Here is a 22770-nt window from a genome sequence, read left to right as displayed (position 1 = left end):
TTCACACTGCACCACTATCTGTGTTAGCATTCAGTCTCTGTGTTCACACTGCACCACTATCTGTGTTAGCATTCAGTCTCTGTGTTCACACTGCACCACTATCTGTGTTAGCATTCAGTCTCTGTGTTCACACTGCACCACTATCTGTGTTAGCATTCAGTCTCTGTGTTCACACTGCACGACTATCTGTGTTAGCATTCAGTCTCTGTGTTCACACTGCACGACTATCTGTGTTAGCATTCAGTCTCTGTGTTCACACTGCACCACTATCTGTGTTAGCATTCAGTCTCTGTGTTCACACTGCACCACTATCTGTGTTAGCATTCAGTCTCTGTGTTCACACTGCACCACTATCTGTGTTAGCATTCAGTCTCTGTGTTCACACTGCACCACTATCTGTGTTAGCATTCAGTCTCTGTGTTCACACTGCACCACTATCTGTGTTAGCATTCAGTCTCTGTGTTCACACTGCACCACTATCTGTGTTAGCATTCAGTCTCTGTGTTCACACTGCACGACTATCTGTTAGCATTCAGTCTCTGTGTTCACACTGCACGACTATCTGTTAGCATTCAGTCTCTGTGTTCACACTGCACCACTATCTGTGTTAGCATTCAGTCTCTGTGTTCACACTGCACCACTATCTGTGTTAGCATTCAGTCTCTGTGTTCACACTGCACCACTATCTGTGTTAGCATTCAGTCTCTGTGTTCACACTGCACCACTATCTGTGTTAGCATTCAGTCTCTGTGTTCACACTGCACCACTATCTGTGTTAGCATTCAGTCTCTGTGTTCACACTGCACCACTATCTGTGTTAGCATTCAGTCTCTGTGTTCACACTGCACCACTATCTGTGTTAGCATTCAGTCTCTGTGTTCACACTGCACCACTATCTGTGTTAGCATTCAGTCTCTGTGTTCACACTGCACCACTATCTGTGTTAGCATTCAGTCTCTGTGTTCACACTGCACCACTATCTGTGTTAGCATTCAGTCTCTGTGTTCACACTGCACCACTATCTGTGTTAGCATTCAGTCTCTGTGTTCACACTGCACCACTATCTGTGTTAGCATTCAGTCTCTGTGTTCACACTGCACCACTATCTGTGTTAGCATTCAGTCACTGTGTTCACACTGCACCACTATCTGTGTTAGCATTCAGTCTCTGTGTTCACACTGCACGACTATCTGTGTTAGCATTCAGTCTCTGTGTTCACACTGCACCACTATCTGTGTTAGCATTCAGTCTCTGTGTTCACACTGCACCACTATCTGTGTTAGCATTCAGTCTCTGTGTTCACACTGCACCACTATCTGTGTTAGCATTCAGTCTCTGTGTTCACACTGCACCACTATCTGTGTTAGCATTCAGTCTCTGTGTTCACACTGCACCACTATCTGTGTTAGCATTCAGTCTCTGTGTTCACACTGCACCACTATCTGTGTTAGCATTCAGTCTCTGTGTTCACACTGCACGACTATCTGTGTTAGCATTCAGTCTCTGTGTTCACACTGCACCACTATCTGTGTTAGCATTCAGTCTCTGTGTTCACACTGCACCACTATCTGTGTTAGCATTCAGTCACTGTGTTCACACTGCACCACTATCTGTGTTAGCATTCAGTCTCTGTGTTCACACTGCACCACTATCTGTGTTAGCATTCAGTCTCTGTGTTCACACTGCACGACTATCTGTGTTAGCATTCAGTCTCTGTGTTCACACTGCACGACTATCTGTGTTAGCATTCAGTCTCTGTGTTCACACTGCACCACTATCTGTGTTAGCATTCAGTCTCTGTGTTCACACTGCACCACTATCTGTGTTAGCATTCAGTCTCTGTGTTCACACTGCACCACTATCTGTGTTAGCATTCAGTCTCTGTGTTCACACTGCACCACTATCTGTGTTAGCATTCAGTCTCTGTGTTCACACTGCACCACTATCTGTGTTAGCATTCAGTCTCTGTGTTCACACTGCACCACTATCTGTGTTAGCATTCAGTCTCTGTGTTCACACTGCACCACTATCTGTGTTAGCATTCAGTCTCTGTGTTCACACTGCACGATGGATCGGTGACAGGAGATTTCACACTGCATGACTTCACAATAGGAAGAATCGCGACGACTCTGTCTGCTCCACAAACTGCATTTCACAACCAAACGTACGTGAGAAATGTTAAGGAAATAATGCAAGATCACACGTGATGCTCACACGAGACTGGAAATGTTACCATGTAAACAGTTCACCATCCTAACGGTCAGTGCGGGGAACAAGGATTGTGCGTTCTGTATAATTGAACAAATGAATAATTTTGCAATGTCCTGCTGCCGATGCGGCTGGTCAAGCAAATGTTTCTGCTTTATTTCTGTTTGATGCTACTGTTAAGCTTATTTATTCTGATATAACTATATCTAAGACATTTTTTGTCTCATAAAAACCTATAAACTCTATTAAACTATAATATTGTGCTCCAACCAAAGCCATGCTTGCTGATATAGTGGTCTGTAACTCCTCCCCGAACTGCCCGCTGCCCTGTATCTCGCGCTCCGAGGTTTTTTTTACTCAGAACTCCTTTCACACTGCATGAATATTTCACAGGCCTCCGATTTCGGGCATTTGTTGTAAACCCCCCGGGTCCTACTCGCAACCGCTCGAACCTGGGTCTCCAGCATGGGAGGTTTACCTGCACAATACTTACCGCTGGCCTCCGTTACACTCACCCCCCTAAACCTCATTCCCATCCGGGTCACGGCACCAACATATCCACCCCGGGTCCTACTCGCAACCACTCCAAGCAGGTCTCGAACCCAGGTCTCCGGCATGGGAGGCGGGTGCACTAACAAGGAGACTGCAGCCACTAGTGTTAGTAACTCCGCTTCATCACACCTCCCTGCAAATCACTGATTAGTTTCCTCTAACAGCGTGTTTTATTCCTCACAATACTAACACTGATCAGGTTAAAATATCACGCTCTTTATTCCTACCCCATCTCTGCCCGTTAGAACACCGCTAACACTCCTTCAGGTTTTGGTTTTCTCTTATTAACGTGTATCCCGGGACTCACGGAGGCGACGAAGACGTCCCCGATGGTCTGGAGCTGGTCCCAGTCTGCCACCCGGCTGGCCAGGGCGATCTGGAACATGGCGTGACACTGCAGGATCTCCCTCACGCGGTAAAACACCACCTTACACTTCCTCTCGCTCAGCAGCCGAGGTTCCAGATCCTGCAGGGGCTTCTCGTAATGCTGCAGGGAAACAGGTAACAAATATACAGGAGAATAAAGTGTCAAATTTTCAGTCATCAAAACTAATGCAGTTTTTTTTAATGATCAAGAGTACACTGAGATTAGAAATGACACAAATCAATGTTTTAAAAATACTTTTATTAGTTTTAGTGAAGGAGGTGTGGCCTTTGTGTGGCTATGAGTCTGATGTGTGTGTGTGTGTGTGTGTCAGTCTCAGTAAAGAGGTGGGGCCTGTGTGTTGGTCTCAGACAGGAGGCATGGCCTGTGTGTGTCAGTCTCAGACAGGAGGTGTGGCCTGTTTGTGTGTGTGTGTGTGTGTGTGTCAGTCTCATTAAAGAGGAATGGTCTGTGGGTGGGTGTGTGTGTGTGTGTGTCAGTCTCATTAAAGAGGAATGGTCTGTGGGTGTGTGTGTGTGTGTGTGTATGTGTGTCAATCTCAAAAAGGAGGCATGGCCTATGTGTGTGTCAGTCTCAGTAAACAGGAATGGTCTGTGTGTGTGTGTGTGTGTATTTCAAAGAGTTTCAGTAAGTAGGTGTGGCCTGTGTGTTGGTCTCAGTAAGGAGGCATGGCCTCTGTGTGTGTCAGTCTCAGTAAAGAGCTAAGACATACCTCTAATATTCTCTTCAGTGACTCTAAATAATTCTTCTCACTCTCTAATATTGATTCCAGAATACATCTCCTCACCACCTGTTCACACACACACACACACACACACACAAACAAAAGATTTCATTTATTTATAAATACATAAAACAGGGTTTACACAGTCAGATGTAGACGCAGATTTTGAACTACTGCATGTATGATCATAGCTGTTTTATTAGAACGATCCTAGAGTAGCACCTTTTACACATCCTACAGAAAAATCTGACTTTTTGTCAAATTGGGTTTTTCAAAAGGAGAATCCCCAGTGAAACCGCTGCTTGATCATTTTACAATTATACACTATATTACCAAAAGTTTTGGGACACCCCTCCAAATCATTGAGTTCGGGTGTTGTTTTTCAGGGGTTGGGCTCGGCCCCTTAGTTCCAATGAAAGGAACTCTTAATGCTTCAGCTTCATACCAAGACATTTTACTCCCAACTTTGTGGGAACAGTTTGGGGATGACCCCTTCCTGTTCCAACATGACTGCACACCAGTGACCAAAGCAAGGTCCATAAAGACATGGATGAGTGAGTTTGGTGTGGAGGAACTTGACTGGCCTGCACAGAGTCCTGACCTCAACCCCATAGAACACCTTTGGGATGAATTAGAGTGGAGACTGTGAGCCAGACCTTCTCGACCAGCATCAGTGCCTGACCTCACAAATGCACTTCTAGAGGAATGGTCAAAAATTCCCATAAACACACTCCGTTATAGCTGTAAAGGGTGGGACAACTCCATATTACATTCATGTGCATGTAAAGGCAGACGTCCCAAAACTTTTGGCAACATAGTTTAACATGGTGTGTGTTTTATTTTTGACCAAATAAAATTCAACTGGCATGGGTCATGTAGGAATTCACTGTTAGTTGCACCTATACTGAGTGTTCAAGCATGTGTGTGTGTGTGTGTGTGTGTGTACCTGCTGTTGAGTGAGGCCCTCGGGGGCGGGGCCTAATACAGGCTCCACATTTAAACACTCAACCTCGATGAAGAATTCGGATGGCTCTTCTTCAAAACATGACGACTTCCTCTCTGAAACACACACACACAATTTAGAAAAAGTGTCAAAATTTTAGTCATCAAAACTAATGCAGTTTTTTAATGTTCAAGAAAACACTGAGATTAGAAATGACATAAAGCACTGTTTTAGAAACAGGCGAAGTGGGTGTGGCCTTTGTGTGTCTCTGAGTCTTAGAAAAGGAGGTGTGGCCTGTGTGTGTGTGTGACGGTGGAAGTAAAGAGGCATTGCCTTTGTGTGTCTGTGTGTCAGTAAACAAGTGTGGCCTGTGTATGTGTCAGTCTCAGTAAAGAGGAGTGGTCTGTGTATGTGTGTGTGCATCAGTTGAAAGGAGGCATGGCCTGTGTGTGTGTGTCTTAGGCTCAGTAAAGAGGCGTGGCCTCTCTGTGTGTGTGCGTGTGTGTTTATATGTCTCAGTAAAGAGTCGTAGCCTCTGTGTGTGTGTCAGTCTCAGTAAGGAGGCGTGGCCTGTGTGTTTGTGTGTGTCAGTTGAAAGAAGGCCTATGTGTGTATATGTCTCAATCTCAGCAAAGAGGAGTGACTTGTGTGTGTCATTCTCAGTAAGGAGGCGTGGCCTGTGTGTGTCAGTCTTAGTATAGAGGCGTGGCCTGTTTCAGTCTCAGTAAGGAGGCGTGTCCTGTGTCAGTCTCATTAAGGAGGCGTGTCCTGTGTCAGTCTCAGTAAGGAGGCATGCATGTAGAACTCCTACCGTGTCCGAAAGACTTGGTTCTAATGAAGGACTTTCCCTTCTTCACTGCCGCTTTGGTCTTCTCCAGACCATCTTTGGTGCCGTGCTTGGCCGCTCTCACCAGCTTTTGCATCTGTTTCCATGAGCACAAACCACGAGTCAGTCGCGTAAGATCATACACACTATCTGGTGCTAATTCAGAAAGACGTTACATGGTGATGGGAACGGCGTTAATCCAGAGCGCTGGGTCATGGCACAGCACACCATAACGTTCTCCTGATGTTTAAATCACAAGCTGTTCATCAGATCAGTCTGAAGAATCTCCAGATTATCTCCTATAGTCTGAAATCATCTCTAGATCTCCAGACCATTTCACAATGCTACGATATCCAACCGTTTACTCTGATTACATGATATCAGTACACCTGATCAATTCTGACCAATCAGATTCAAGAAAACAACCTCACAGTGGTATAGGTCACCAGACAGCTTCCATGACCAAGAGCTCCACAATTTAGCATTATACTACACTAATATCTCATAAAAGATCAGTCTTCATTCCTTTCTCCTATTAAACCTAACAACTGATTCATCTGAAATCTCCAGGAAGCCCCGCCCCCTTTCCCATGCTCTCTGACATGCTTTGTGCTTTACTTTTTCCGTCAGCGTTCATTAAATTGAAATAAAACAACTATTTCACACGTTAACCTTTTTCACCCTAACTAACCCTAAACCCTAACACTGTCTGGTTCTTGAACCCTGACCTTCTCAAAACTCATCATATCACAGACCCAAATTTTCTCCTCCATCCCTAAACCCTGCCTCATCCTCATCTCTCACTCATTAATCCCTAACCACAGCTGCTTATTAACACCAGGATCGTTATTGTTACAGCATGAGCGAGGAACAAGTCCACTGGAAACAAAAACCGGCTGTAACCCATGTCTGGTGTCTGGAGGATGGAATGGTGACATCATCATGAAAACATCATCAAGGTGCTGAATGGATGAGCTTTACTTCAGTAAATATTCAGGGAAAGTGACACATGGGGGGACAAACAAGGAAATAATGACTGCAGCAGCAGCAGCAGCAGCAACTGATCTACCGTTTAAAACCTTCTGGAGGTCAGTGAATACATTTCCCTCGGTTCAGAGGAACAGACTCTGGACGGAGCAGGAGGACGAGGGTCGTCCCTGTCAGGGTGATGTGATGAGGCAGGATGCTGAGCAGAGTGGAGAGTGTGTGCTGTCACTCTGTCATGCTCTCTGCCTGTCTGTCTCTCTCTCTGCCTGCCTGCCTGTCTCTCTCTCTGATGCTCTCTCTCTATCCCCTGTCTGTCTGTCTGTCTGTCTGTCTGTCTGTCTCTCTCTCTGTCTGCCTGCCTCTCTCTCTGATGCTCTCTCTCTCTCTCTACCTCTGTCTGTCTGTCTCTCTCTCTATCCCCTGTCTGTCTGTCTCTCTCTCTCTCCTGTTCTGTTAAACTCTGCTCCTGTTATAAAGCAGTGACGCTGACGGCTCCTTCCATAAAAGTTCAACAAACGACTTCTAACAAAAATCTTCACTCCATTAACAATTATACTTTATCCTTCGTTAATCAAAAGATTTTCAAAAGCACTTCATCGTCCGTCATACACCACCCTGTGAACGAGTCGTTACCATGGTAACACTACCTATCGAAACGAGCGCATTAACATAAATCTTCATGTTACAGGATGAAGAGTTTCAATGTTCTTTGTTTAATAGGAACAAACATGAATAAAAAGAAAAAATCCTCTTATGTTCACGCCTCAGGTGGCGCATTTTTCTGTTTTATATTTAAAAAAAGAAAAACATCACAAAAGCAGATTAAACCCTGAATCTGCTGGAGCAGTCACTACACAACATGTGTAACACTCATGACATGCAGAGAGACACACAAAACACACACACACAAAACACACAACACACACAGAACACACACAAGTTTCCATCCGCCTGTTTGTAGTTTTTGTTTTCTCCTATAAATTTTCCTCAATCTGTAATTAAACTATCCGTATTTTACCACACGACAGTCTTCAGCCTTAGCGTCTGTCCATTTCTGTGTCAGATTCCTTTAAAACAGATGTCTTGCTAGCTAGTTAGCACACAGCACACTCGCTAGCACTGTTCATCTCTCGGGTACAGATCATGTTTTTGGCAAAAAAAGAAAAGAAATTCATGCTAAGTCTTGATTTCAGCTCAGTTTTATTTATTTAGCAGCTTCACACTTAGCCGGATATCGAGCTAGACCTTAAACTCTACCTTATTTCCTAACGAGGGACGAAACAAACTGATATCTAGCTAGATATTTCAAGAATTCAGTCTGCTAAATAGCGATCCGAGAAGAATAAACGTGTGTCAAGTCCTTGTGCTATCCACTTTGCAAAGGTGCTAGAGTGCTTATTAGCCCGTTAGCTTGTAATTAAAACTTTCTACTGTTTTATAAACGAGCTGATTTACTGCCTAGCTTCTACACTGACGTCCTATGAAACAGTTAGCTTCTAGAAAATTCTTCATCTGAGATTCATTATGAGAGTCAGGCTAATGTGCTGATTTGCTAGCTAGTTTAAAAAAAAAGTTTTAATCAGCTTTCAGTTTCAGAAAACTAGCACTAGCTAGCTAGCAAATCAGACCAAGATTCAAGATTCAAGAAGCTTTATCATCATTTCAACCACATATAGCTGGCGCAGTACAGAACGTTTCTCCAGGACCTGGTGCTACATAAACATACAACAACAAGTTCAACACAAAACAACAAACACCACCACAGAACTAGGACAGAAGTTTGTCTTAGCCACGTAAAGTGCACAGTGTGCAGCTAGGTGCAAACAGAGCATAGACAAGACAGCACCATTAGCACGAAGTGCAGGTAGTCGAAGTCTTTTTTCTGCACAGGTGAACTTTAACTAGCTAACTAGCTAGCTTGCTAGGCAGTTAACTATATCATACAGCTGGCTCTCTTTTAGCCATTTAGAGTATTTTATAGATTTTTTATTATTATTATTATTATTATTTCTGTTTAATGAACTTCACTCGAGCTAATAAAGTAAAACCACTTCCAAGTCAGGAATTTTTACCCAGAAAATTTGATGTAAACATTTGGATGGAAACGTAGCACAGAGATGCAGACGCTAGCATGTTACCATAGCGACCAAGCAGGGATGTGAGACGTGAGACGAGAGCCACCACCAACAGTGGAAGGAACAGGACGGACAGATGGATAGATAGATGGATGGATGGATGGATTTATTTATTTTTATTTATTTTATTTTTTTTACCTTCTGCTCATGTTTGTGTCTGAGCTGCTGCAGCTCGACCCCGCCCACTGCGTTCGCCATGAGATCTTTCACCTTTCGCTCATAGTGCTCTTTCAAGCGACTCAGATCTTGAGAGAGCTGCGTAGAGAGCAGCAGAGCGAGGCATTACACACACACACACACACACACACTTGCTTAAAGCCTTTATGTTAAGCAAGATTAATATTTTGACAAAGCGTAACATTTCTAAACATTCCTACAACGCTTCTGCAACGTTCGCCGTCGTCTTACACAAACGTTTAGGATCTAGAAATGTCGTGTTAAAGAGCGTTGATGTTTGTGTTGCTGCTAAATGACCGTTTCTCAGAATGTTGCATCGACACGTTAACAGGCGAACCTTCAGAGAACCTTGAGGAGAACGCGTTTAAGAACGCTAGCTTGTAGTTTACCCGCCGCTAGCAGCTTAGCTTATACTCAGTGTTCATATTTCCTTGTTACTTAGCAACAATGTGCCAGATACAGTCAAATTCTGTCTGTGTAAAGAAGGAACTGACTCAGACAAATGTTTATGTAAATCGCAATATTTATACATTTTTAAGCTCTAACCCTGAAAAAGCACTTTACACTTTATCATTTTTTTCATTAAACCAAAATATATCAGTCTCCATATTAAATAAAAATCATGTCCAGATATTTCATCATTTAATACCAAAATCTGCAACATTTACTGTAAATCATAAATAAATCAATAAATAAATCAATAAATAAATACACTCCTTTCCCATCTGCCCCACCCACTTTGCATAACCAAACTCTCTCTTTCATTTCATTTACACTATATTGGCAAAAGTATTGGGACACCCCTCCAAATCATTGAGGTGTTGTTTTTCAGGGGTTGGGCTCAGCCCCTTAGTTCCAGTGAAAGGAACTCTTAATGCTTCAGCTTCATACCAAGACATTTTGGACAATTTCATGCTCCCAACTTTGTGGGAACTCTGCGTGCCATTCCAAAACTGGGACGTCTGCCTTTACATGCCCATGAATGTAATATGGAGTTGTCCCGCCCTTTGCAACTATAACAGCTTCAACTCTTCTGGGAAGGCTTTCCACAAGGTTTAGGAGTGTGTTTATGGGAATTTCTGACCATTCTTCTAGAAGCACATTTGTGAGGTCGGGCACTGATGTTAGACGAGAAGGTCTGGCTCACAGTCTCCGCTCTAATTCATCCCAAAGGTGTTCTATGGGGTTGAGGTCAGGACTCTGTGCAGGTCAGTCAAGTTCCTCCACACCAAACTCACTCATCCATGTCTTTATGGACCTTGCTTTGGTCACTGGTGTACAGTCATGTTGGAACAGGAAGGGGTCATCCCCAAACTGTTCCCACAAAGAGCATGAAATTGTCCAAAATGTCTTGGTATGAAGCTGAAGCATTAAGAGTTCCTTTACCTGTAACTATATATGTATATGTTATAATTCATGTGACAGTGATTAAACTCCAGTTAAACAGAATCCTGGGTTTATGTAGTTAGAGGTTATAAACTCCAGTTAAACAGAATCCTGGGTTTATGTAGTTAGAGGTTATAAACTCCAGTTAAACAGAATCCTGGGTTTATGTAGTTAGAGGTTATAAACTCCAGTTAAACAGAATCCTGGGTTTATGTAGTTAGAGGTTATAAACTCCAGTTAAACAGAATCCTGGGTTTATGTAGTTAGAGGTTATAAACTCCAGTTAAACAGAATCCTGGGTTTATGTAGTTAGAGGTTATAAACTCCAGTTAAACAGAATCCTGGGTTTATGTAGTTGGAGGTTATAAGCTCCAGTTAAACAGAATCCTGGGTTTATGTAGTTAGAGGTTATAAACTCCAGTTAAACAGAATCCTGGGTTTATGTAGTTAGAGGTTATAAGCTCCAGTTAAACAGAATCCTGGGTTTATGTAGTTAGAGGTTATAAGCTCCAGTTAAACAGAATCCTGGGTTTATGTAGTTGGAGGTTATAAACTCCAGTTAAACAGAATCCTGGGTTTATGTAGTTAGAGGTTATAAACTCCAGTTAAACAGAATCCTGGGTTTATGTAGTTGGAGGTTTCACACTGCTCCTCCTTTCCCTGGGGTTAACACTGAATCCTGGCTCTTCAGAATCTGCCCTTGTTCCACACTCTACATTCCTAACCCCTGCTGCAACCTTCTGCTTATTTACATATTCACCATCAACACTCCTGATTGGAGAAATCCAGTGAGCTTTAAATAACGACTCGTCTCACACTTTCACTTTAATCAGTGAGGAAAAAAGTTCAGGTCTGTATTTCTGGACCTGAACAGGTTCTGTTATCTTTCACGGCTTTCTTATTTAAGTTTGTCGTCTAGTCGACCAGACGTTCGTTCCTCGATATCCTCGACTTCCTCTAATGTTTCAGCGCGACGTATTTCCCCCTTGCTATGGGGCGTTTTGCCTCCTGACTCTATCTACCAGGGCGTTTTTGTTAAGCATCTCTACCTCCTGGTTTTCACCTGATATGAGTCTGATGAAGCACTGTGTGTGTGTGTGTGTACGCGTGTGTGTGTGTGTGTGTGTGCACATACGTGTGTTTTGGTGCTGGGTGTGTGTCGGCGGATGAAGGCGTTGGGCAGGAGGCCATTTTCTCCGTGGCCACTCTCTCCATCACTCTCCTCGTCGTAGCTCTCGAACTCACTGGAGCTCCAGCCGTTCTCCACGGAACTGCTGCCTCCCTCCTCACCCAGCTCCACATCATCATAGATCATCTCATCCACGTCTGCTCACATACACACACACACACACACACACACATACACATGCACACACACACACACACACACATACACATGCACACACATGCACACACACGCACACACACACACTATTGAGGACAGTACCATCACTATCACCTTGTCTTTTACTCTACTTTGAGGAAGTGCAAGTGAAATATTATTAGAATTTCTCCCTCCCTCTCTGTCTCTCCCTCTCTCTATCTGTCTCTCCCTCTTACTCTCTCTGTCTGTCTCTCCCTCTCCCTGTCTGTCTCTCCCTCCCCCTGTCTGTCTCTCCCTCTTCCTCTCTCTTCCCCTCCCTGTCTATCTGTCTGTCTCTCCCTCTCTCTCTGTCTCTCTCTCTCACTCACTCACACACACATCATCATGTCTTACTCTCCTCCGAGGAAGTGAAAGTGAATATAAAGGTTTTTACGGGAATATTATTAGAATCTCTCTCTTTCTCCCTCTTTCTCTCTCTCTCTCTCTCACACACACACACGCCTCTTCCACATTTAGACATGCTGACTGGACAAGACTTCACCACAAATTTGACACACTAAACTGAACGTTAGTAAAAGGCAGCAGTTCAGTATTTTGAGTCGATTCAGTACTTTTGCTCGATTCGTTTAGTGGGTTGAGTTGAGAAGCGAGAGGTTAGAGTTTATTTGTTTAGTGGTTTAGTGTAGAAATGGAAATAGTGGTTAGTTTGTATTGAGCACTGTGTTAGTTTTAGGTGTAAGTCAGTGGCTTGATGTTATCAGGTCAGCAGTTTCATCCTGTTCAGCAGTTTGTGTTTAATATTGTCCCTTGGGCAGTTTGGAAGACTGAGATGAGCGGCTTATTAGCTTATCAGAGTCAGTCAAACAGTTCAGTAGTTTGAGACAAGTAAAGTGTAACAGCTCAGTATTTTGAGTCAAGTATAGTTTAACAGGTCAGTAGTTTGAGCTTATCAGTCATCAGCCTAGTAGCTTGATTTTAGCATTTCAGTAGTTTGAGTTGAGTTTATTAGGTTAGTAGGTTGAGTCGAGTAGAGTTTAACAGTTCAGTAGTTTGAGTTCAGTAAAGTTTAACAGTTCAGTAGTTTCAGTTATTAATCTGAGTTTCTGTTTAGAACATTGACTTTTGCACTTTATCAGCCTAGTAGCTCGGTTTTAGCATTTCAGTAGTCTGAGTTGGTTAGTGTTTTAGTTTGGTAGTTTGAGTTCAGAAGAGTTTAACAGTTCAGTAGTTTGAGTTATTAATCTTTGTTTCAGTTCAGTAGTTTTGTAGTAGAGTTTTGCCATTTTTCAGCCTAGTGGCTTGATTTTAGCATTTCAGTAGTTTGAGTTTAAATTATCGGCTTGTGCTGCAGTTCAGTTCGTTACAATTTTATAGTTTATCAGTTAAATTTAGCTGTTTGATTTCAGCGGTTTAGCAGGTTGCACTTTAGTAAAATATTGGTTTTGATCAGTTTAGTAGTTTGATTTTTTTTTATTTCAGTATTATTTTGAAATTAAAGTTTAATATAGAAAACAAATAAATAAAATTAGCTAAAGTTAAACTGCAGTTTTAATTTAGAAGTCTGTAATTAGAAAGTGGTTTGAAACGATCGGCTTGAGCTGCTCTGCACTTCAGTAGTTACAAGTTTGTTTAAGATTTATGAGATTGACTTCTTCAGCTAATGAGATTGACTTGGGAAGTTCAGTAGTTTGAGCAATAGTTTCAATAATTTAGTAATTTCAGGTCAGTAATTTAACAGCTTATGGGTTAGAGTTGCAGTTCAGCAGTTTGAGTTTAGCACTGATTTCAACACTTTAGTATTTTTTGTTTAGTATTTTCAGTAGTTTGTTTTGTTTAGAAGGTTTGTGCATCGTTATTTACATGTAGCAGTTTTACACTGTGTTTAGAAGTTCAGTAGTTTAAAGTTAGCATCATGGTAATTAACACAGCTTTTCTGTAATTAAAGTTTGCTTTAAGATGAAAGAAATGAACAGATTCAGAAATGTATTTTGACTTGAAGCGTATAAAGACGCCACAGATGCAGAGAACAGCGAGACGTGCTGTGAAATGCAGAAGTGAGAGAAAGACAGATGGATAGACGGAGCAGGAAGACGGAGTCGTTGACCTGTAGTGGATCCCGAATTCTCTCTGGGAACGTCGTCATAAATAACTTCATCTGGATCTGGAACGCAGAAGCAAACACACAAAAATCCTCATGTCTGTACTGGGTAGTGTGTGTGTGTGTGTGTGTGTGTGTGTGTGTGTGTGTGTGTAAAATCTCATGCAGTAGTCAGACTTGAGCGGATGCCGCTGCTCTGAAGGAAAGTCCTGTCCGAGGACAACTTCCTCTGTAGAAGAGGAAGGAAATCTTTTGGGTCTGGGAATCTACTTCAGACAATTCAGACATTCATTTAGGCCTAAAAACAAACAAAAACAGGTTCCTACAATTTTAACTCTTACGGGTTATTAATCCTTTTCTCCAGTACACTGATTTTCACTCAGTATACAGTAATGAATGATGTTCAGGCTGTGAGTCTGATCTAAAACGAGTCTGTTGGCTTTCCCTTTGCTGGAGAACCTTATGTAGCCACCCCGGGGTCCTACTCACACACGCTTCGAGTTAATCTCGAACCGAGGTCTCCGGCATGGGAGGCGGGTGCACTGACAAGGAGGCTAAAGACAGCAGCTGCTAGCATCAGTCAGAGATCAGAAGGGTGAGGTTCACCTGCACAGCACCTACCGCTGGCCTCCACTACACTCACCCCCCTAAACCTCACTCCCATCCACGTCATGGCACCAACGTAACTACTCAAACCCACTCCGAGTGGGTCTCGAACCCAGGACTCCAGCATGGGAGGTGGCCGCACTAACAAGGAGGCTAAAGGGGAGTGAGGTTTACCTGCACAGCACCTACTGCTGGCCTCCGTTACACTCACACCCCTAAACCTCACTCCCATCCGGGTCACGGCACCAACAGAACCCCCTCAGGTCCTACTCGCACCCGTTCCTAGCAGGTCTCAAACCCAGGACTCCAGCATGGGAGGTGGGCGCACTAATGAAGAAGCTAAAGACTGCAGCCATTACACTTACACAGAATTTTACTGGTTTAGGATGAAATTTCAGCTGCTTTTTAGATGAACAAGCACTTGGAGAACATCTCAGAGAGCAGAAGTGGGTTTGATATCAACATTTACTTTGAAGATACAAACATTTGTGTGGAAATAAATAACCTGGAACTTTTCTATGAATATATCACCTCTAGTAGTCTAGGGAAAATCCTTCAGAAATCCTTCTGAAACACGACAAATTCTTAAAGTGTCTACTTTCATAGGAGCTTCATGTTAACACCACTGTGGAGTGGAGACATGACAAAGACGCTCAATCATCAACATGGACACGAGAAAAACAGGAGGGAATTTCCAGAATATACAGGTATTGTAAATATTTGCATTGTATTTGTCTTACTCTCCATCCAGGCGGTGTTAGCAGGGTCCGAGGCCCACTTAGCCAGAGCGTCTTCCTCCTTTATGGCTGGATGTTCCTCAGTGAAGACGCTGTAGGTGAGGTGATCGATTGATTTAAATGGGTTTAGATTATTAATCATCTCGGTCTAGGAGAATAAAATCCTAGCTGAAGTGTATAACAGTGTGTGTGTGTGCGTGTGTGTGTGTTCTCTGGTGCCGTAAAATTGTGACATATCCTGCTTATGTCATCAAGAAAAAATATTTTTCGGAAGGGGGCAGGGCTACCAGGTAGGCGGTGTCACGTTATGTGTGTTTGCTATCAACTGGGAAACGGCTTCTACTATCTCTTAGTAAAAAAGGGTTTTATTTTTAGACGATCTGACTTCCACTGTGTGCTAGCGGCTAATGGACGAACATTAGAAAGTGTGGTACGTCATTCAGGACATGGCTTTCGTCTTCGCTCCTGTTGTCGCTTACCTAGTGAAGGAGGTGTGGTCTCTGTAACAGTTAGTCTGATTGTAGAGGTGTGGCCTTTGACAATCCCAGTGAAGGAGGTGTGGTCTCTGTAACAGTCAGTGTCAGTAAAAGAGGTGTGGCCTCTGTAACTGTGCGTCTCGGTGAAGGGGGCGGGGTGTAATTATCAGTCTGAGTGAAGAAAGTGTGTGGCCACAGTGTCTGTCAATTTAAATTAAGAAGGTGTGGCCTCTGTTTCTGTCAGTTGAAGGAGGTGCGGCCTCTGTGTCTGTCAGTTTATGTGAAGGGGGCGTGGCCTTTGCGGCAGTCTATCTCAGTAATGTAGGTGTGGCCTCTTATTCATCAAAACTAAATTATTGTCAGTTCTATTACAGAGTGAACTGCCTCTGTACTCCACATTTAAGCCACATCAGCAGCTGGAAACATCAGTTCCCTCACCAGTCTCTCTTTATTCTCTCTCTTCACCTCTAAGCAGCGTAAACTCCTCCGGAAACTTGCCGTTAATCACGGCTTCATCTTGGACACTGAAAACTCCACATCAACAGATTCAAGTAATCCCAGATCTGGTGAATCTGTTTATGTGAAGTCCCTGTGACTGAGCTGTTGCTATGGAAACGATAAGGTATCAGGACGGGCACATTAATACTGACCTGTTGATAGAATATGTAGCTGCACTACTGTCTGATCAACAACTCCTGACCAATCAGAGACCAGAACTCACTTTTCTATCAAACATTAGGGATAAAGACAGGATCCAGGGAACGGTTTTATACATCAGGGTTTCATTATTATGTAATCATGTATGTATCTCTTATATAACGCGTGTGTGTGTGTGTGACAAGTACAAAAATTAAAAAAAACAAAAACAACAACACTCACCTGTCAGTCAAAGTAGGCCCCGCCCCCATAACCGTCACTGCAGAGGAAATAAAAAAAAAAGAATATTAGTTATATAATACATGCAGAAAGTTTTATAGTTTTATTTTGTCATGACGTGATATACAATAACCGTCCCATATCAGATGTATAACAATCAGTTTATTCAGAAATAAACAATATATTTTATTTGGATGGGAGCTGTGTGTGTTGAAATGATTATTATTATTATAAGAATAATATACAAAGAATGATTATTATTATTATTATTATTACTACTACACTGAAGCTGAATCTGACCAGCTGTACATTCTTTCCACCAGCAGGGGGCAGCATCACACTTACATTAAACTACAAAGGAGAAACCGAACATCATTTAGATCTGAATGTTTCTGTAACAACAGTTATCAGTCACGTGACATTCCCATGAGAGTATATTGTGTGTGTTTATACTCTATTTACTGCTAGTAGACACCTACAAAAAAGCCTGGCCACTTTTTCCTGAACATCGTTGTTTTGAAAAAAAATTGTTGTTTTGTGTAGCACCAGGATCCTGGAGAAACGTCTCATTTCACTATGTACTGCGTCGGCTATATACGGTTGAAATAACAATAAAAGCTTCTTGACTTGACTTTTGTTATCCGAAGCTGAAACTCTGGTGTAAAATCAGGCGTGCGTCATCTGTCCTGTAATTTCATACAACATTCCAGAATGAGGTTAAAAAGATTCCGTCCCAAACCACACCAGACCTTTTCAGACAGATGAGTCCAAACCAAATCATCTGCATCAAACCACCAGGATCTGATGACGATAAAATGAGACTGGAAACCATGATGACATTATGTTCCAGAGATGGAGGTGTGGCCTCGATACTTATCAGGTACAGCAGGTGTGGCTTCTGACCTTATCAGAAATAGGAGGTGTGGCCTCCGCAGTCATCAGGAAAACGGAGTGTGGCCTCTGACCTTATAAGGAAAAGAAGGTGTGGCCTCTGAGAGTCTCATGTGAAGGTGGTGTGGCCTCTGCACTCATCAGAAAAAGGAGGATTTGCCTCGGACAATCTCAGGTGAAGGCGGTGTGGCCTCTGCACTTATCAGGAAAAGGGGGTGTGGCCTCAGAGTCTCATGTGAAGGTGGTGTGGCCTATGCACTCATCAGGAAAAGGAGATGTGGCCAGAAAAAGGAGGTGTGGCCTCTGAAGTCATCAGGAAAAGGAGGTGTGATCTGACAGTCTCATGTGAAGGAGGTCTGGCCCCTGTAATATTCAGTCTGATTGTAGGAGGTGTGGCCTCTGATAATCCCAGTGAAGGAGGTGTGGCCTCTGTAACAGTCAGTCTGATTGTAGGAGGTGTGGCCTCTGTAACAGTCAGTCTGATTGTAGGAGGTGTGGCCTCTGTAACTGTGAGTCTGATTGTAGGAGGTGTGGCCTCTGATAATCCCAGTGAAGGAGGTCTGGCCCCTGTAATATTCAGTCTGATTGTAGGAGGTGTGGCCTCTGATAATCCCAGTGAAGGAGGTGTGGCCTCTGTAACAGTCAGTCTGATTGTAGGAGGTGTGGCCTCTGTAACTGTGAGTCTGATTGTAGGAGGTGTGGCCTCTGGCAATCCTAGTGGAGGAGATGTGGCCTCTGTAACAGTCAGTCTCAGTGAAAGAGGTGTGGCCTCTGTAACTGTGAGTCTCAGTGAAGGGGACGGGGTAATTGTCAGTTTAACTGAAGGAGGCGTGGCTTCTGTTTCTGTCAGTTTATGTGAAGGGGACATGGTCTCTGAGTTTGTCACTTTAGGTAAAAAAGGCATGGTCTGTTTCTAGCAGTTTAAGTGAAGGGGGCATGGCCTCTGTGACAGTCCGTCTCAGTAATGGGGATGTGGCCTCTTATTCATCAAAACTAAATTATTGTCAGTTCTATTGTAGAGTAAACTGCCTCTGTACTCCACATTTATACCACATCTGTGATTTTATGATCAGATTTGTCCAATCTGGCAACCATCATGACTTCTTCACTTTATTGTTTTATATTTTATGTTATTCCTTTTTAATTTTTGTACAAATCAGTGTTGTACGAAGACTATCCTAGAATTCTGTTAGAAAGGGGATTTACCTTCTTCGTCTACTGAGAAGTGTCGGATGATGACGGGTGTGATGTAGGCGGGGGTGAAGATGGGGACGCTGGAGGGTGTGGCGTAGCCACAGGGCACAGGTACAGAGTATCCAGAGGGCACCCCGGGGCTGCTGGGTACTTCCTGGGCATCGCCTTCATTCCCATTGGCTGAGCAAGAAAACAGAGGCGGGCTCTCGGGGGAAATGTCAATCACGGAGTAGGGGTTGACTTTGGGTCGGGAACCAGGATTCCCTCCTGATCAGAAAAAAAATCAATCACGAACAGTTGACACCCAGTGTCCAGCAGCAGCAGCTCCGCGATCTTACCTTGTGTATCGGCGCCCTCTGGAGGCGGAGGAAGCTCCTTATCAGCATCGTACTGGATTTGTCTCTCATCAGGAGGTGGAGGGAAGTCAGAGTGTGGAGCAGAGGGGCAGGTCTGAGGCGGTGGAGGCGGGAGATCAGCCTCTGCGTCCTCCAGAACCGGGACGCCTCGTAGAGATGAGTCGCCATCCAGAGCAGGAGGGAAGGAGGGAGGACGCTCGGACTCGGGGGCTTCGTCATCAAATTCAAAACTTTCTCCTTCTTCTTCCTCGTCTAGGACTGAAGACAGGAACGAGGGCAGCGAGAGAGAGAGAGAGAGAGAGAGAGAGAGAGGAACAGGAAAAATCAATCAGCAAAGTTCATTTAACAATTAGCACCTCCTCCATTTTTTTCAGCAACCAATCTTGACCTCAGTCCCTCCCACTTTTGTTCTATTGGCTCATGAGACAGCAGCTTACAAATACACAGGGTCAGAAATAAACACTATCAGGAGCAACAGCATCGTTCTCGTCCCAGATCCTTTCCCCTTCAGTGAATCAATATTTAATTAATATTAAAAAATAACATAAATAATTAATAATTATCCAATATCTTACCACATAACAATATCACTACTAATTACAAGCTAATGAATATTAATGTGTTAAAGGCTGACCTTATGAATATTAATGAGTGTTAAAAGCTGGTATTGTGAATATTAATGTATGCTGAAGGATGACAAGCTAATGAATATTGATGATTGTTGATGAAAGACAGTATAAATATTAATGAGTAGCTGATATTAGGAATATTAATGAGTGCTGAAGAATGGCATTATGAATATTAACGAGCATTAAAGGCTGGAATTAGGAATAGTAATGAGTGTTAAAGGCTGACATTATAAATATTAATGAGTCTTAAAGACTGCCATTGTAAATATTAATGAGACATTATGAATATTAATGAGTGTTGAAAAATGGCATGGATATTAATGACTGTCTAAGGCTGACATTATGAATATTAATGAGTGGCAAAGGCTTACAAGCTAATGAATATTAATGAGTGTTAAAAAGCTAACATTATGAATATTAATAAATGTTGAAGGCTGACATTAAGAACGTTAATGTGTGTTAATGGCTGCATTTGTGAATATTAATGAGTTCTGAAAAATGACATTCTGAATATTAATGAGACATTGTGAATATTAATGAGTGTTGAAGGATGACATTATGAATATTAATGATTATTAAGATGTTCTATTATGTATATTAAATATTAGCAAGTGGTCCGTGTAAAAATCACAGCACTGAATTAAAATGAGCTTTATAAATAATCAGGAACAATAAACACAGCTTTTAGCATGTTAAGAAAAATGATATCTAAGATTTTTAAAGAGAAAATAATCCAGATAATTATTTGATTAATCGAGCTAAATCTCAGCAACTTGGCTCTTAGCTAAGCTCAGCTAAATCCAAACACCTGCGAGCTAATCGAGCTAGCTATCTCTCGCTAGCATCTCAAATGAGCTTAATACCAAGCTAATTTTTTTATAGAACTTTTGGATCAGAGAAGAAGAGAAAGCAAAATCTTCCTCTCTTTCTTCTGAAAGCAACTGAAGTGGGAGTGGAGATGTTCCTGGAGGAGCGCTGAGGAATGTGGACGTCTCCAAGCTCCTTATTCTTAGAAACTCTTGGAGTGGAGTTGTGGTTCAGGCTCGCTGCCTCTTTCCTCAATCTCCAGCCTGAGGCTATTTATAAAGTCACTTCCCCATGCCAGTGTCTTTGAGGAGGAGGAGGAGGACGACCATGCTTGTGGAAGTGCGGAAAGATCCGGAACAGCTGTAATTTACAGGGCGGATCTGAAGCAATTCCTGATGAAAATGTGCTCAGAAGCTAAACATGACGTGGCGCCTGGAGAGCGTTCTGCTGCGAGGAAGAGCCGTTAATCCGCCGCTCCGCGAGTCTGAGAGGTGTTTTTATGTGATTGTAGAGGCATGTGACGCGTCTCGGCCCGAATCTGAGGAGAATCCACCAATTTATCTGCCATCTAGCTAAATCTCCACATCTCCTAGTTAATCTGGCTACATCTCAACATGTCCAAGCTACTAAAGCTAACTCTGAACACCTCCTAGCTAATCTGGCTAAATCTCAACATTTCCTAGCTAATCTAGCTAATTCTTAACATCTCTTAGCTAATCTGGCTAAATCTAAAGATCGTCTCTCTGGAGACACTGAATAGCAAGAATCTCTGAGGAGTTTGTTAGCGAAGCACAGCGCTAACATCTGAAACATTCAAACAGGTCACAGGAATAAAACACTGCATGAGGTGATGCTACAGGAAAATATTCACCAGTGGACTGCTGAGAACAAAAAGTCCATCAGATTACTGACCACTGAATCAACTGCTTCTGACCAATCAGAATCCAGAAGTCCAGAAGTGTGTGGTGTGAACTGGTCAGGAAGTGAGACGTGTACTGGATGGTTTATATGGTTGTTTTTGTGGAATTTAACGAGGGAAACGTTGGCAAACGTGCACAGGCGTGTGAACTTTGAAGACAGGAAACAGAAACGTCCTAACAGGAAACGGATTTGGAGCAGGAACAGGGACGGGTTTCCCCAGAGTCGTCCTACTGGAGGGGATTCCCAAAGTACAGCTGGACAGAAGAACAGATCATGCCCTGTCTCTCTCTCGGTTTCCCTCTCTCTCTCTCTCTCTCTCAACTTACATTCATCTCAGACACCTGAGGAATTGAAGGGCCCAGCAGTGGCAGCTTGGTGGTCCTGGGATTCAAACTCCAAACCTTCAGTAGTCCAACACTTTAACCACTGAGCTTCCACTTCTCTACCTTCCCTTCATTCCATAGGTGTCTCACTGGGAGGAGTTTACAAGAAGAATCCTGTGCTTGTGTTTCACAAAAAAACAAATCGAGCACCACAACAATCACAAACAACCTGAGGAACTGATTAACGTAGCCAGTGTTCAAACAGATAGCTAGTCATCAGCAGCGAGTGATTCTTTAAAGGAAAGAATAATCCACTCCTCCGTGTCGCTAGGTTCAGTCACGCTATCAGTACGCGTGCAGCTGCGTGTAGCTGCTGGAAAAAAATCTGCTCTACTGCTGAACGATGGAGTGACAAGACGATAGCGAGGAACGCGACGGACGTAGCCGGAAAAACGATCGAGAGAAGGGGATGAGGAGATTCCACAGAACTTCCAGAGAAGTGTCTACAGAGACAGGTGTAAATCTCCTCACCCACCCACCCACACACACACACACACACACCCACACACACACACTCTTCAGACAGTTTACAGGCTGTAAAACCGACGCTAGATACCTATTGCTAGTACACTGTTGCTAACTATTAGCACAGACAGTCATTTTCTACACAAGCACACAACAAGAAGCCATCATTTATGCAGATTTATGCAAATTAGCCACGATGCGATACAGTGACCAATCCCGCCTCGCAAAAATCGACTCCGGACTGCGTGCGTGTGCTACAGCTTTAGCTTTCCATGCTACCTGAAGTTAGAAACGTGCATGTACAGAAAAAAGAAACTGGAGAGGGAAGAGCTCTGGTGAGTGAATGTACTGTAGCTAGCACTGTACGCTCGCCCTGCGAATACGCTAACAAAGCTAATACGAAGCCTGGAAGATACCATACAGACTTGCAAACTAGCGGTTTCCGCACTGATTAGTGTTGTTATTACATTCAAGTTGAACTAATTAGACGAAGATGTGGGATATTTACGAAGATCTGGTGAGTCTATGTAGCTAGCTCTGTTAGCTCACTCTGCTAATATGCTAACAAAGCTAACAGGGAGTCTGGAACCTAACCTAAACGTATCAAAAGACGCTTTTTCACACATTTTTCACTTGATAAACAGGTCAGAATTCATGTTAAGGATATTTTAAAGATAAGTAAAT

General features: G+C 43.0%; 1 protein-coding gene across 5 annotated transcripts in view; it reads right to left on the bottom strand.

Annotated features, from left to right (window-relative positions):
* arhgef10 (Rho guanine nucleotide exchange factor (GEF) 10) overlaps positions 1–22770 on the bottom strand; it is an 82952-nt gene that overhangs the window by 41457 nt on the left and 18725 nt on the right. For 3 of the 5 annotated variants that reach the window (XM_058398502.1, XM_058398504.1, XM_058398503.1), the window contains exons 3-13: positions 18864–19139; positions 18538–18792; positions 16444–16480; positions 15092–15180; positions 13752–13808; positions 11459–11649; positions 8899–9015; positions 5624–5735; positions 4816–4928; positions 3858–3935; positions 3068–3247 (exon numbers count right to left, since the gene is read on the bottom strand). In XM_058398502.1, coding sequence (XP_058254485.1) covers positions 3068–3247; positions 3858–3935; positions 4816–4928; positions 5624–5735; positions 8899–9015; positions 11459–11649; positions 13752–13808; positions 15092–15180; positions 16444–16480; positions 18538–18792; positions 18864–19139 — 1505 coding nt within the window. The remainder of the gene's footprint in view (positions 1–3067; positions 3248–3857; positions 3936–4815; positions 4929–5623; positions 5736–8898; positions 9016–11458; positions 11650–13751; positions 13809–15091; positions 15181–16443; positions 16481–18537; positions 18793–18863; positions 19140–22770) is intronic. The other 2 variants (XM_058398505.1, XM_058398506.1) reach the window with 2 other exon arrangements.

Source organism: Hemibagrus wyckioides, linkage group LG09 (genome assembly GCF_019097595.1).
Source record: "Hemibagrus wyckioides isolate EC202008001 linkage group LG09, SWU_Hwy_1.0, whole genome shotgun sequence".
Lineage (NCBI taxonomy): Eukaryota > Metazoa > Chordata > Actinopteri > Siluriformes > Bagridae > Hemibagrus > Hemibagrus wyckioides.
This window is presented reverse-complemented; position numbering and strand designations above follow the sequence as displayed.